Raw genomic sequence first — 14,860 nt, forward strand, 5'->3', positions numbered from 1 at the left:
ATTATGTACGAAAAAATATATTAATTTATCCCATGTTGAAATTTTTCTCTGTTGCGTGTCGCTTCGCGTTGAATTTTCGTCGATGTTAAGCCTAACGAAAACTATTGTATCGTTAAAAATTATTTTTTTATTTCGTACAAACAAAATAAATATATTGAAAAATATATAAACAATCAAAAATTATACTTCAGAAGTTAATTTAGTATCAAAAACGTAAAATATTTGAGTAGCCCAAGACATTGCCAAAGATTGCAGCGCCACAGCACTGGCAAAAATTTAAATTTGCCGACTGGAATTCCATTGGATAATTGACTTTCGGATAATCGACGCTCTACTGTACTGTCATATAACTTTAGATTTTAAAATCAGACCGATTAGTTATATAAAACATATGTTTGTAAGTTTAGATATTAAATTTAAGCCTTAATTATTATAAGCATTTAATCTGAATTTTAAAGTAACTCAATTATTATTTATTATTTAACTTGTTCTGTTTTTAAGGAGTTAAAATCGAAAAATATATCGTTGTTGTCAAATATTAACTGGAATTTGCATATAGAACGTTACGATGTTACGGAAGCGTAACTGGGCAAAGTTGTCAAACTGTAGACCGCGAGCTGTTCGACGTGACAAAAGAGTTAATCACGTGTTAATAACTCGTTTGCTTTATCACGTGATTAGTGAAATAAGAACGGATTCTTCCGCGAGAAGAAAGGCTACACGGATACGCGTCAGAGACCTAGTCACGTGACCGAGTGACGTCGAAATCGGGTCACATGACACAATTTGTGTGCATCCGCCGTCCAGTGTACACCTCCACGACGAGGGCAAGCTTAAGCAATGGCGTCTCGAACAGGGAACAACTTGTAAATAGTCCTATGAATTTTTGTTTATAGCACTGTAAATACGGGGTGCCCGGAAAAATGTTATGCGTTTTCTGAATGTCTATTAAATATACATTCTTTAAGTATAATATAATTAAAAAAAATCATATTCCGTTAAACTGCATAATTACCTTGATATTTTCTCACTAATATTGGTTCTGGAAATATTTTCTTGCTTCGAACTTCTACAATTCCAAAGTTATGTAAGATGAGTAAACAAAAAATTATAATACAGTAAACGCTGTATTAACGGACACTGCCGAAAAGTGAAACCACCTCTACTTAACGGGCATTTTTACAATCTCCACACCCTTCAAAAGGACATCTATTATATTTACTCTAAATCAGTGTTTTTCAACCTTCTTGAATACGCGATCCCTTTACAAGTTAAAAAATTCTGGCGACCCCCAGGGCCATATTAAAACTATGTCAGTGACTTTAAAAACTACGTATTTAATTTTCTTTCTGCTGAGACCTAAATATCGATCGAAAAACCAATTGTACTGTGCAAAGAAGTTGCAAGAGCCCTGCAAATAGTAACTTTGCCTGGAGGCCAGTGCGCCTCCCGCCACCCGCGCAGTAACGTACTGTACGCTCGCTTTCTTTTGTTTCCATCAGTTGTCCGAGTGCGCCAACGAGTACAGACGTGATTGTATTATCTTTGCGCTTTGCTCCGCACGAGCATAAAATGGATAAGTTTCTCAAAAGATCGCAGCCCTCCACGTTTGGTACAAGTGGCAGTGACGGAAGTCAATCAAAACCGATAAAAATAGACATTATGATGACAATTACTTGAAATACGGGTTTACTGTCATGAATAATAAACCTTAATGTGTAATTTGTGGCGATGTATTATAACGTGAGAGTATGAAACCATCAAAGCTTATCCGTCACCTCTCAAGCAAACATTCCAAAGAAGCTCACTGAAATTGTAGTTTTTTTATTGTAGTGTAGGACCTACAAACAATTGTCTTTTTCTTTTACCCGCGACCCCCATCTAAGGCTTTGCGACCCCCTGATGGTCGCGACCCACACATTGAAAAACACTGCTCTAAATAATGGACGCCGTCTTCCATAACCAATTTTAAGAAAATGAAAACTTCCATCTTTAATATTCTAAAAGAATTGATTAGTTACGGAGTATTTTATAACAAACTAAATTGGTTTAAATACTCTTTCGGAGGGCGTAGGCGTCGAATAAAGGCCCTAGGAGTTAGGACGGGGACAGAGTGTAAAATGCCGAACAATACTCTATCTGTTAGCAAAGACTAGCGAGATTGAAGCCGAAATTTAAAACGCGAAAACGTGTATATCGGACGTTCGGCGCCGTCTATCTGTAAGCCTAGAAGTTTGTCAATGGTGTTTGGAATGTCGAGCATGATTTCACTGACTATCCAAACGCCACTGTCTTTCTAGGCTTACAGGAAAGCGACGCTGAACGTCCGACGTACACGATTTTGCGTTTAAAATTTCGGTCTTAACCTCGCTAGTAATCTGGATAAGTTGTCAATTATTATTTACTAGCAGATAGGCCCGGCTTTGCTCTGGCAAGAAGTAACGATAGCGAAGATCAAAAAAATTATATTATAGCCAATCTTACCCGTTTTGAAAGAATTCAAGAATTAGGTCTTCCCGTTTCCAGACTAATTAAAGAATTTTACATGGGTCTAAAAATATGTTCTATTTCTTGCAAAACGAAAAAACTGCATCTGCATCTGTAAATCTTGCACGTCGCTTTCTCTTAACACTTTCATTGTTGACACTTCCCGCGGGGGGACGTGTTAACCACCTCACCTTGGCTGGTGAAATTTCGAAAAATCTTCTTAGTGTATATTCTCGTGACGTACCCTATTAAAAAACAAAAACAAAAACAAAAAAGCAAAAACGCAAAACAGAGCATCTGCGCCTGTAAATCTTGCACGCTTTCTCTTAACATTTCCATTGTTACTTAACACTCCCATTCTTAACTCTTCCATTGTTAACACTCCATTGTTACTTAGCACTTCCATTGTCGAAACCTTAATCCTGTCTGTCCCTCTCCCCCGGGGGGAATTTCGAAAAATCCCTTCTTAGTGTGCGTTCTCGTGACGTACCCTAACTGTGTATTAAATTTCAACTTTCAACACCTAGCCGTTTGGGCTCTGCGCATATTATTATTATTATTATTATTATTATTGTCAATCCATCTCGATTATATATATAGATTGTCATACATATTACTGTTATTAAACTTCTGTTTATTGTTGGAGTTGAACTTACGAAACCATAAACTTTACCCGAGTTATTCATTTATTCGACCAGAACCGTAGCACAATTATAACAAAAAGAAACTTTAAGCGTTTACGATAACAATGTTCGTGTGGTAAAAGTTCAAAGATCGTATTACGAAAACATTTGTCGACCACATTAATATGTGAAATTTTCGGTATTCATGACGTCTTTTACGATCTTAGCAGTTTTGTCGTGGTTAAGGTGTGATTATTTTTATAAATTATTTATAAAAAAAGCAAAACTGTTCGAAAAATTACGCCTCGGTAACTACAAAGCAAACACATTCGTATATCGATTTTTATTAGTCGCTTAGATCATCAATGATATTATAAATGCTAGGATATCAATACATTTCTCATCCCTGGAAGCTGCAAGCAAATTGTCTTTGTAACTTCACAAACGACCTTCGTCCATTTTTTCTTTCATGACAAGTTTCATTTATCTTTGTCGTTCATCTGTCCACGTCGTATTCTGAAGAATTAATAATTAATCAATGTACGAGTATTTACGTTCATCGCAATTTTCATTTGTCATTTAAATTGTCCAGTCCAATCTGTTTGCAATTTAGAATTCAAAGTGAGATTTTTATAGTCGAAAAGATAAATAATATACTGTACATATACCCTGTATTTTAACTAATTATATATGCTACGTATACTATGTCCGTTAGAATAATATATACCGATATTGGAGGAATCAACATGAAAAACTGCTCTTTACGTGATACGTAGGTAAATACAACCTGCATTTAAATCTTCTATAATTAAACAGTACTTCAAATTAAACTGTAGTGGTCAAAAAATTTGTTTCATTACGAGAAAACGTTTTAAGATATTTTAACCAAACTGGCTACATATCAATCAGTACGTCTTGTAAAAAAAGTACTGTATATATAAGAAAAGTGTATTATTGAATGCAACTTGAATACCGACTGTATAGTGTATTCACTGGGACACAAGGCTAATCTCATCATTAATTTTTATTTAGTTAATACGTGTACTTAATGTCTGTACACGTTTCGGGCCATTCATGCCGCTCTTCAGTCAACTAAAACACAAATACATAATGGTTACAGATTACAATATACAAATAAAAAGGTTATGCTGTATAAAACATATGTATAACATTTTTAGCTGATTTTTTTATTCTAAAAAATTTTTATTTTATTAAAATTTTTTATTTTAATAAAAAAATTTTTATTTAAAAACGTTATAATCAAAATTAGGTAAAAATTAAAATCTCTTTAACGTGTGTTCTGCCACAAGGTGGCCTGTCTACCACATCATTATGTAAATGAACACGGTCGTACGCATCAACAAATTAAAAATGTTATATAGGTGTAAAAAACAAGTAAAAATCTGTTTGTACGATAAAAGCTACTCCGAATTGATGTAAAATGAAAATCTAGGTATGTTGTAAATTTATAGGAATTTATAGCATTGTTATTAAAATAAAATTAACGCGATAATTATTGTATAATTCCCCGTTAGATAAGAAGGGCTAATAAACGGTGAGGGTCGAATATATAAAACGGTTTTAACTTTACAAAGATCTGGGATTTGCAGGTATGTTTTATACAGCATAACCTATTTATTTATACAGTAAACTCCGGAGTATCCGTGCGCGGATTATCCGTCCATGAATTTATTTAAAAAGAAATAATTATATGTGTATGTATTTTTTAAATAGTTGCTTGCTTTCATGTTTACGCATCCTATAAGTGTGCACGCGTTCGTATTTAGACGTTTGAAGCGGTTGGTGGAGGTATCTGAAGTCAGCTGGACTGGTTTTAGTTAGGCCACTTCTTTCGCGCCTGATGTTTCTTTTCGGAGGAGAAAACGATAGTGAGTACATTTATACAAAGTTTCGTTTAGTTGCGTGTTATTATACGTATCACAATTTAAGATTTGATTATATGTACGTAGTATTATAAAAAAAATTCATAATATTTTTTTCAAATAAATAAATGTAGTTTGGATTATCTGTGTCACCTCTCCCCACCATTAGCCCGGATAATCGGGAGTTTACTGTATATTGTAATTTGTAATCATTATGTATTAGTGCTTTAGTTGACTGAAAAGCGGCATGAATACCCGAAACGTGTACAAACATTAAGTACACGTATCAACTAAATAAAAATTAATGATGAGATTAGCCTTGTGTCGGAATGAATACACTATGTAGTTGATGTTCAAGTAGCATAACAATTACCGGCACAGTTTCATAAGTACTTGAATAATTATTGAAGTTTACTATTGTGTTTGAAGAATTGTCATTAAAAAATAATTAGTTTATTAGTAAAATACAGTATTCCAAGTATTAAAAAGTGACGTCATCATGCTAGATGGCAGTACATGTACTGTACATATGGCGGGATTTTTTCAATTATTATATATTGTGTTCGTGATTCGTTAGGCCTAGCTGTGTTTGCATGAGTTTTGTTTATTTGTGTGAGCGAAGATTATACCTACTGGGAAATAAGAAATCTTTGGCGCAAAAACTCCGAAGTGCTTTTATTTATGACACTCATACTATTTATCATCAGTTGTATACACATACTTTATCCATACATCATTGGGTGTATGGATAAAGTATGTGTGTATTGCAGTGCTCTGAAGTGGAAGAATGAATCACAGGATTTATCACAAAGTTAAACTGGTTGTTCTTGCTCTTCGAACTTTTTCTCTCTCTCTTAAATGAGACTCATCCAGACACTAAACATCTCCTGAAGAACAATAAAGCTTACGACAGTGCCTTCCAAATAACAGATTTTCGTTCTACTGAAACACTTGAAAGAAATTTTATCCTAACCTTCAAAATTGAAGGACAGATATATCATTTAATTGCATACCATTACCAAACTATCCATTCGAATGCTTACAAGATCCAGTAAGTCTATTTTTTCCAATGATTATTAAAAAGCCACAAAACCAAAGTTTCAGAGTTGCACGACTTGACCTTGGATTCAGTTTCTTTTCACATGGCCGACTCTATGTTGCGTGTTCGCGTGTTAGTAGCTGAAAATCTTTGTTTATTTGTGCCCTTGATGATAAAAAAGAAATGTTGTATATCGGGAGGTTATTCAATAAATTTATCTAGAAAATATCCCACACCTTTAATAGGAATATTATCAATCTGTAACAAAATTCTCTGCAGACACTGTTTAGGTAAGTAAATATAATTTCACGAAATAAGTATCTTCAGTCAACGAGTGGTAACAGGAACATATTATACCACATTACACTTTAGTTAACGTATAACGAGTTGTTCGAAGTAGACAATACGATAAATGCGCTAGTTTTACTTTTCGAATCTTTATTTTACTTTTGAATATTTTTGTTAAGTTTAAAGACTATCATAAAATATAAGTCCCTACATATTTATTGAACTCTTCATTTAAGTGCAGTAATTGCAATTTTTGGCATTTATACTTTTTTCACCAATCCTTCTGTATAACAAAGCGATTAGGAAAAAATAACACGCCTAGTAGATTTTTACATGTTTTGGACACGGGTGATGAAACATCGAAAAATGCAAAAGTTCGGAGGATTTTGTTGTTTATACAGATAATCAGGAATAGCGTAATGAGAGCGGTTATTCTTAAAGGTTACACCTGGCCATGCAACTCGCACCAACTCATTCACACACCTACAATATTCCAACATATCGCATTCATAACTCTTTGTGGGGCCATTGAGGGTATTCACTCCTGTGCAATGGATGGCAAGTAGCTTCCCCTTGGTTTGTTCTGTAGTTAATCAATAGTTGCCTTATTTCCTTTTTTTATTTTTGTCTTTTCTTCTCGTTACCTTTCACTCAGTTTTCGGTTAGTCTTATTTGTAAGTTAAATTAGGGCATGCTAGCTATGGCTTCTCGATTAGGTTTTGTTAGGTTAGTGTATAAGAAAACGTTGGTCTTGCTAATTTGTTTTTTCTATGTTGTCTGTTTTGTCGTTGTCCTCGTTTGTTTATCGCGCTGTCTATCTAGCAGTTAAGTTAGCCTTAAGTCTCGCGCTCGCGTTCTCTATTATTACTATTAAGTAGATAGAAGCTATAGACTAACAGCCACTTGGCACTAACCTCTACTCTTAGATATTCGTGGCGGCCCTCAATTATTGGTGTTCGCTATTCTTAGGTTTTCCTTAGACCCTTTGGGGACAACAGCCTTGCAGCCTAAAAACTGCACGCCAACATTAAACTTAGAGGGTTCAGTAACCAAATGAACACCGTTCAGAGGGATCGTACCTTTCTCTACTGTTTATCTTTTCTTTCTCCTTCTTCATTCCTTAACCCTTTTTTTCGCCAACTAAACAGGCCGTATATGTGTCGTACACAAAGTCTTTCGTTTAAGTGTATATATGGATGTTTGTGTGGGTGTTTGTGGGAGCAATATTTTCTTCTTCCTTTCGGAACTTAATAATTTCTATGTCTTCTGTAGAAAATTTCTAAAATTTTCAGGGAGGTTTTTGTATTAGGGCCATTGATGCTACGAGGGGGCTTCAAAAATTTCATGGAATAAGGATGGTATGAAAAAATGATTTCAGTTATAATGATTATTTTTCAACATATGCTCCATTAAGGTCGATACACTTCTGCAAACGTTGATACAAGCCTTTAAGTTCATCTGAGTAGAACTGAGGGTCATGTGATCTGAACCATGTCAGAACAACTCTTTTTACATCTTTAAATGATGGAAAATTGGTACCTTTCAGCGACTTATTTTTTTCGGAATGTTTTTTAAGTCTCCAAATCTTTTCAAAAATTTTTACCCGAGCAAAAAAATTTTATCGCGATTTTAATCAATCTTTAATGACGCGCGATTAACGCTTAATTGTTTTTTAATACGATTTTTTAAATCAAATTTAATTAATCGTTCTAAAGTTGTAGTGCACGGATTTGACTTCGGTAAAGTTATTTAAAGCTACTTTCTGATGTCAAAAACGACCTCCAATAGTTTTTTAATTTTTTAATTAATATATTTTATTATATATAAGTTTAATTAAACTGGGGGGGTCGGAAATCGCAATAAAAATTTTAATTTTTTAAAAATATTTAAAAATATAGGTCTAGCTAGTATTCACCCTACTTTAAACCCTTGTCCTCCCGCGACGTCTATGAGAATGCCCCGGGAAATCCAACTCCAGCTGTGTTCAAGGTCATCCAGATGTGTAAACAATGACTCATCGGTGTTAAATTTCACAGAAGGGCGAGACAAAGGAAGTTAAACTTTGAAGCTTTTTCTTCAAAATTAACGCATTTCTTTCGTTTTTTTCAGTTTTAAGTATTTTTTATGTTTAATTACATTTATATCAAAAATTGCTAGGAACTAAAGCGATTAAGGTAGATCTAGCTATTCTTTACATCCATAAACGTTATATGTCAGTGGAACAAACGGAGTGAGCTTTGAGCGTTCCACGATTTTTGGAGACTGTCTATACGCAGGCTTCCTAAACAAGCCTATATGTATGTTTGTCCATGAAATTTTCGGATGAAATACAAACCCCACAACTTCCAAATCGCATAAAAATAATCCGCATAAAAATAGACCTTACAGTATTTACATTTTTTTTTTTTTTAACAAAACCCATTTCTATCCTAAAAATTGAGAGTTTTGCTATTTTATAACAGATTTATCTTAGATCAGATTTAAATGTTGTAGGGTAACTTAAGGAACTGGTAGCTGGATTTTTTTAATGAAGTAACAAAATTTAATGAAAACATTTTTAATTATTTAATATGATCGCAGTTGAGGTTCGAATACCAAAGTGATTTTTCAAAAATTGTTGTAATTTTACTACATGTGTACACTGTAAATATCAAATAATTCAAAAGGAGGTGTGATATACTTTAAAAGATTTAGCGTAGAGAATACAAATTTTAATCACTGTACAAAAAACTTTGAATATAAATTTTGTCTGATATTTCAGCATGTTTTATTTTTTCATTTAGCTGATTTTCATATTGAAAATACAGGAAACAGAAACTACAGAAGGAGAAGAATGAAATCTACAATTAACTGTTAAGAATTTCTATTTTACAGCCTAGAACGTTGTGAATTCGTCTTACAGGAAATGTGCTATGAAGAAAATATTTCATAAAATTATTGTATCCTTTTCATTTGAATAGAACCAATATTACAATTATACATTTAACAATATAAATGGACAAGATTATGAATAAAACATTCTAATTTTAAAAATGTCAAATTAAATTAAAATTTATAGAATTTATTTCATGTGTATTGTTATTACTTTCAGTTGTTCTTTGGATGAATCACGAAGTTTAGAAGAAAAGATTTTCGAAGATTAAAGAATAAATTGTATATTAAATAGTATTTTACTTACATCGATGCTCCTCATTTAACAATGTCAACGAAGAAGCAGGAGAAAGATCCATTACATAAATATACAAATAAAGATCAATGGAAAAGCATGAAAATATACAAACATTCTATAAATGTTTTACATAAATTGTTTACTTTAATATGTTATCTACGATTAGCTGTGGTTGAAAATATTAGTAATATGATATACTTACGCTCGAACATTTCATCTCTAAACATAGTCATTTTGTTTTGATGAAGAAATGTGCTTTTAGATATAAAAATGCTTATTTTTAGTTAAATATTATTACTGGTTAATTATTGTTGTGATTGAAGAAAATTAATTGATTTTACACAGATAAGATATTATTTAGATCAATTTTTTTAATTGCAGATAAAAGGAACCGAAAGATATTTTCATGTAAACACTGTAAGAAGAACTTTACATCTAAACAAAATTTGCAAACCCATGAAAGAATACATACAGGAGAAAAGCCTTACACTTGTGAAGAATGTAAAAAGAAGTTTACACAAAGAGGAGTGTTAATTAGACATTTTCGCACCCACACTGGAGAGAAGCCTTACACTTGTGAAGAGTGTGAACAGAAGTTTTCTGTAAAGGGAAGCTTAATTAGACATCTTCGCACCCACACTGGAGAAAAGCCTTACAGTTGTGACCAGTGTAAACAAAAGTTTATACAAAGGGGAGACTTAATTACGCATCTTCGCATTCACACTGGAGAAAAGCCTTACACTTGTGACGAGTGTGAACAGAAGTTTTCTGTAAAGGGAAGCTTAATTAGACATCTTCGCACCCACACTGGAGAAAAGCCTTACAGTTGTGACCAGTGTAAACAAAAATTTACACAAAGGGGAGACTTAATTATACATCTTCGAATCCATACTGGAGAAAAACCTTACACTTGTGACGAGTGTAAACGAAAATTTACACGGAAGGAACACTTAATTACACACCTTCGCATCCATACTGGAGAAAAGCCTTACACTTGTGATGAGTGTAAACAAAAATTTACACATAAAGGAAACTTAATTAGACATCTTCGCACCCACACGAAATAAAATCATTACAGTTGTTATGAGTTAAAAGAAAAATTTTAGGAAAGTAAAGTTTAAATAAACAAACTTCGTATCCACTAAGGAGAAAAACCGTACGTCAATTATGTCCATAGACATTCATTCGAAATACGGACCTAGAAAAAACATTAAAAAATTCGCTTAGAAACAATTTTTCTTTAAAAGTTATAATTTTTATTATGTATAACGATCAAAATATTTAAATAAAACAGGTTTAAAATCAAAATCATTTGTTAATTTCGTTGAATTTCCTGAAACTTTAACTAAAAAAGCATCACGATATTTACATTCAGATGTAATTTACTTTTAATTTTATAATTTCATGTAAAAAGCATCCTATTTGTTAATTTACAGAACTCTGTATTTATTAGTAAATTCTTTTACAAACAAATTTTATAGTGTTTCGCTTCGCGGAAATTTTTTATTTGTAACTTTAGTTTAGAATCTGAAGTCAAAATTTTCTCCGATGAGTTTGTTTACTCGTTTGTTTCGATAAGATGTGTCGTAAGTTTTTTTCTTAATCTCATGGCACTTGAACCCAGAATTAAATTTTTGCAAAAAAGTCATGTGTTTTAAAGTTTAGTTTGTGACACTTTTATTTCCATCTGCCTGGCCACTTAGCATAATTTATTTAACGTCACGTTAAATTGTGTAGCCTGCTAAGTAATATTATATATTTACTAGCTGTTACCCGCGGCTTTGCCCGCGCTAATTTTGCAAGCAAACCCCATTTATATTCAGTATTTCAACAACCATAGTAATTGTAATATAACACCTACCGCTGAGAATGATGAGAATTGCCGAGAATCAAACGAACTATTTTCAATTTGATCAATTTTATGGAATGTTTACAATCGTTCTATAATCGAACCAATATGCAATAACAAATTCGAATTTAAAACGTTTCCAACATTTGTAAAATCGAAATAGATAAAAATATTTATAACAATGTCTGAAATGTTATTAATTTAATACATTTAATTACTCAATGAAGACTAAATCCTTTCCTTTTCCCCCCGAGGGGGAATTTCGAAAAATTCCTTTTTAGTGTGCATTTCCATGGCGTACCCTAGTACAACGCAGATAAAAACAAAATCGCATCTAAAATAGTACAGTAGAAGCCGTTCTTCCGGTTAAGCGTTAATGCTCTCCCTCTCCCCCCACTTTGAAATTTCGAAAAATCCCTTCTTAGTGTGCGTTTTCATGACGTACCCTAACTGTGTACCAAATTTCACCTGTAGGTCCAGCGGTTTGCTGTGGGCGATGATGAATCACTGAGTGAGTCATTCAGTCAGTCAGGACAAACAATTTTATATATATAGATTAAAACTTTAGTTTCTCGTTATGTGTATACCAAAATAATTAAATAAACGAAAATTTACATGTGTCATTGTTATAATTAGCAAGTGCGAGTACGAACTCTTGGTATAACAATAAAATTTTATTCATTCTGTATTTGTTTTATTTTTTTAAAAGCATATTTTCAGACCCATCTAAAAATAGTTTAATTAGTATAGAAACAGGGAGACCTAATTCTTGCATTTTGTATAAACGGGTAAGATTGGCTATAATGTAATAATCTTAATCTTAGCTATCGTTACTATTTGTACGAGGAACATGGGCTTATATGTAATCTATATATATATAATCATAATCGAGACGAGTTGATAATAATAATAATCAGCACAGAGCCCAAACGGTTAGGAGTTGAAAGTTGAAATTTGGTACACAGATAGGGTACGTCACGAAAACGCACACTAAGAAGGGATTTTTCGAAATTAGTCCCCATGGGGGAGAGGGACAGGATTAAGGCTTAACACTTCCATCAACAATGGAAGTGTTAAGTAACAATGGAAGTGCTAAGTAACAATGGAAGTGTTAAGTAACAATGGAAGTGTTACGTAACAATGGAATTGTTAAGAGAAAGCGACCTGCAATACGCAGATGCAGTTTTTTTTTTTGTTTTTGCGGGAAATCGAACATATTTTTAGACCCATCTAAAAATTCTCTAATTAGTTTTCAAACAAGGGGACCCAATTCTTGCATTCTGTGAAAACGGGTGAGGCTGACTGTAACGTAATAATTTTTATCTTCGTTATCGTTACTTTTGCCCGAGCAACGCCGGGCCAACCTGCTAGTTTATAAATAAAGCATCATAAAATTCAAATAAAGCTTTTGTAAAATAATTTATTTTTGTATAAATAAAATTTGTTTGTATATTTATATACTAATGTGATTGTGAGTTGTGTTTGATAAGTTAATTATTAAACTTAATGAAAATAATGTAGGCTGTATTGTATTTAATAGTAAACAACAAAAATTTCTTGGAAAATGTTAGTTTTTCAGATTAATCTTTTCGTTTTTAGTAAATTAATAGATAGAAAAATACTTACAGTTAATTAAAAAATACAAAATTTAAAAGCAAAAATGAATAAATATTGTTATATATACTGTACATCTAGTCCTTTTGTTTCCTTTTCCTTTAAAATGTTAATTGAAATTTTTAATCATCAAATTAGCTTATTGTGAATATGTTATCATGCTAAATCAAAATTTCACACAAAGGTTAGTTTGGACCTCTCAAAGAATTTTCTATTACTTTCATTAAATTTGAATGTGTAATTAAAATAAATTAGTAAATAAAAATTATAATTTTCAACAAAATAATTATAAAAATTCAATTGGGGAGACATGCGATTTTGCGAACAAGTGATTTAGTTGTTGATTTATTATTATTTTCTAGGTAAAATGTACCTTAGTCTGATGGTTATCAATTTATTTTCTTTATTTTTGAACAGTTATCTCATGTTAGTGTAAATTTATGCTTCGAATTTACAGTATTTAATTTTTGTTTTATTATTAATTTACTGATATATATATTTGTGGAATATGTTATATGATTTTTATATTTGTGTTTTGCTTTTCATTCTTCTCCCTGCATCATGGTTTGTGCCAGTATGTTTAGATAAATAAATAAATTAAATTCATTAATAAGATGTTCTAGGCTTTCTTTTAATTTTAGAATACAAATACCAAACAGCAAAATGATAATGTAAAGTTACTAGGTTTATTTATGCTTTTTAATTTTTCTTTTAATAATTTTATTTTTAATTGGTCTTCTCTTCTGTGTAGTGCCTTTTCTTGCAGCAGTTCAATTCTTCAATCATGCTCTCTCTTTCTACTTCAACCTTCCTTCGTAGAATTCATTTTAACTCTTTGCTCTTCTTTTAAAAAAATACATTTGCGCTTTTTAATACTCTAGTGTATATTCATCAACAACTTTAAAATTACTGCGATTATCATTATTATTATTATTATTGGGTGTTTCATTTGTTGCTGGATCATCAGAAAATTTTGATGGATTCACAACACATAACTCCTGTAATAGTAACTGAAAATATCTGTGATAAATAAATGAACATTTTTCAATGTAATCATTATTCTAAAAGTTCAGTTTAAATGTAATGTAGCAGTATACATTAATTTCTGTCTGGCTAATTAGTTTATAGTACCAAAACATTATTATTATTAAAATACTTAGTTTACATAATTTATATTAACATTAAATTATAATTGTTGATAAAAGTTTTATTATTGTTATGCTAATTTTACAGTATTCTATATACAAAGGATCCCTAAAATATAATCCTAAAAATAAAGGGAAATATGTATAAGGGGAATTAACTAATCAACATTTACATTTGTTATATTCATATTTTCACTACAGGTAACCCGCGTATAACACGGTAGTTACGTTCCAAAAAATTGCCGTGTTATGCGAATCCGTGTTATGCGAAACAAAGAACTAGTACGAAAAGGAGGGTTAGGTTCCAAAAATTAAAAAACATTCTACTATATTTTTATAATTAAGATAAATATCTTTATTAAAATTTTCTTAAGTGATACATATTAATATAAATTAAACAATGTTTTCTTTGTCATCACTAAAAGCACTATTAACCGAGAACGTTTTATTTTTGGCAAGTTATCGTTATCCTCTGAGCATTTTTCTGCATTATCTTCAGATTCATGCTTTACCTTTTGCAAAAAGTGTATGTAATTTTAGATTGCTTGCTTCTAGTTAAAAGATCTTTATAAATTTCCTTATATGGTCCTAAGCACTTATGGAATAAAGGAAAAACATCTGGCAACACCAGAAGCAGAAGCGTCGAGATATGGAAAAATTGAAACAATTTTCGCGAAGGACCATGTGTATGGAGACGAAACAAGAAAATTTACACACTGAAGTACTAATAGTTCACGAAAATAATAATTTTCGTGAACTATTA

General features: G+C 31.9%; 1 protein-coding gene and 1 long non-coding RNA gene across 2 annotated transcripts; both read left to right on the forward strand.

Annotated features, from left to right (window-relative positions):
- The first annotated feature begins 4,443 nt into the window (after positions 1-4,443).
- On the forward strand, positions 4,444-5,036 carry LOC111625768. Its single transcript, XR_002756785.1, has 3 exons — positions 4,444-4,563; positions 4,646-4,720; positions 4,845-5,036. It is a non-coding gene; the product is annotated as an uncharacterized LOC111625768 (long non-coding RNA).
- Positions 5,037-7,020: 1,984 nt separating this feature from the next.
- Positions 7,021-10,775, forward strand: LOC111625540 (gastrula zinc finger protein XlCGF8.2DB-like). The gene is made up of 2 exons (XM_023368706.1): positions 7,021-7,046; positions 9,839-10,775. The coding sequence occupies exons 1-2, from the start codon at positions 7,021-7,023 to the stop codon at positions 10,554-10,556; spliced, it is 744 nt and encodes a 247-aa protein (XP_023224474.1). The 3' UTR covers positions 10,557-10,775.
- Positions 10,776-14,860: the final 4,085 nt, after the last annotated feature.

The sequence above is a fragment of the Centruroides sculpturatus genome, unplaced genomic scaffold (assembly GCF_000671375.1).
Source record: "Centruroides sculpturatus isolate CEXI.00-Female unplaced genomic scaffold, Cexi_2.0 scaffold99, whole genome shotgun sequence".
Lineage (NCBI taxonomy): Eukaryota > Metazoa > Arthropoda > Arachnida > Scorpiones > Buthidae > Centruroides > Centruroides sculpturatus.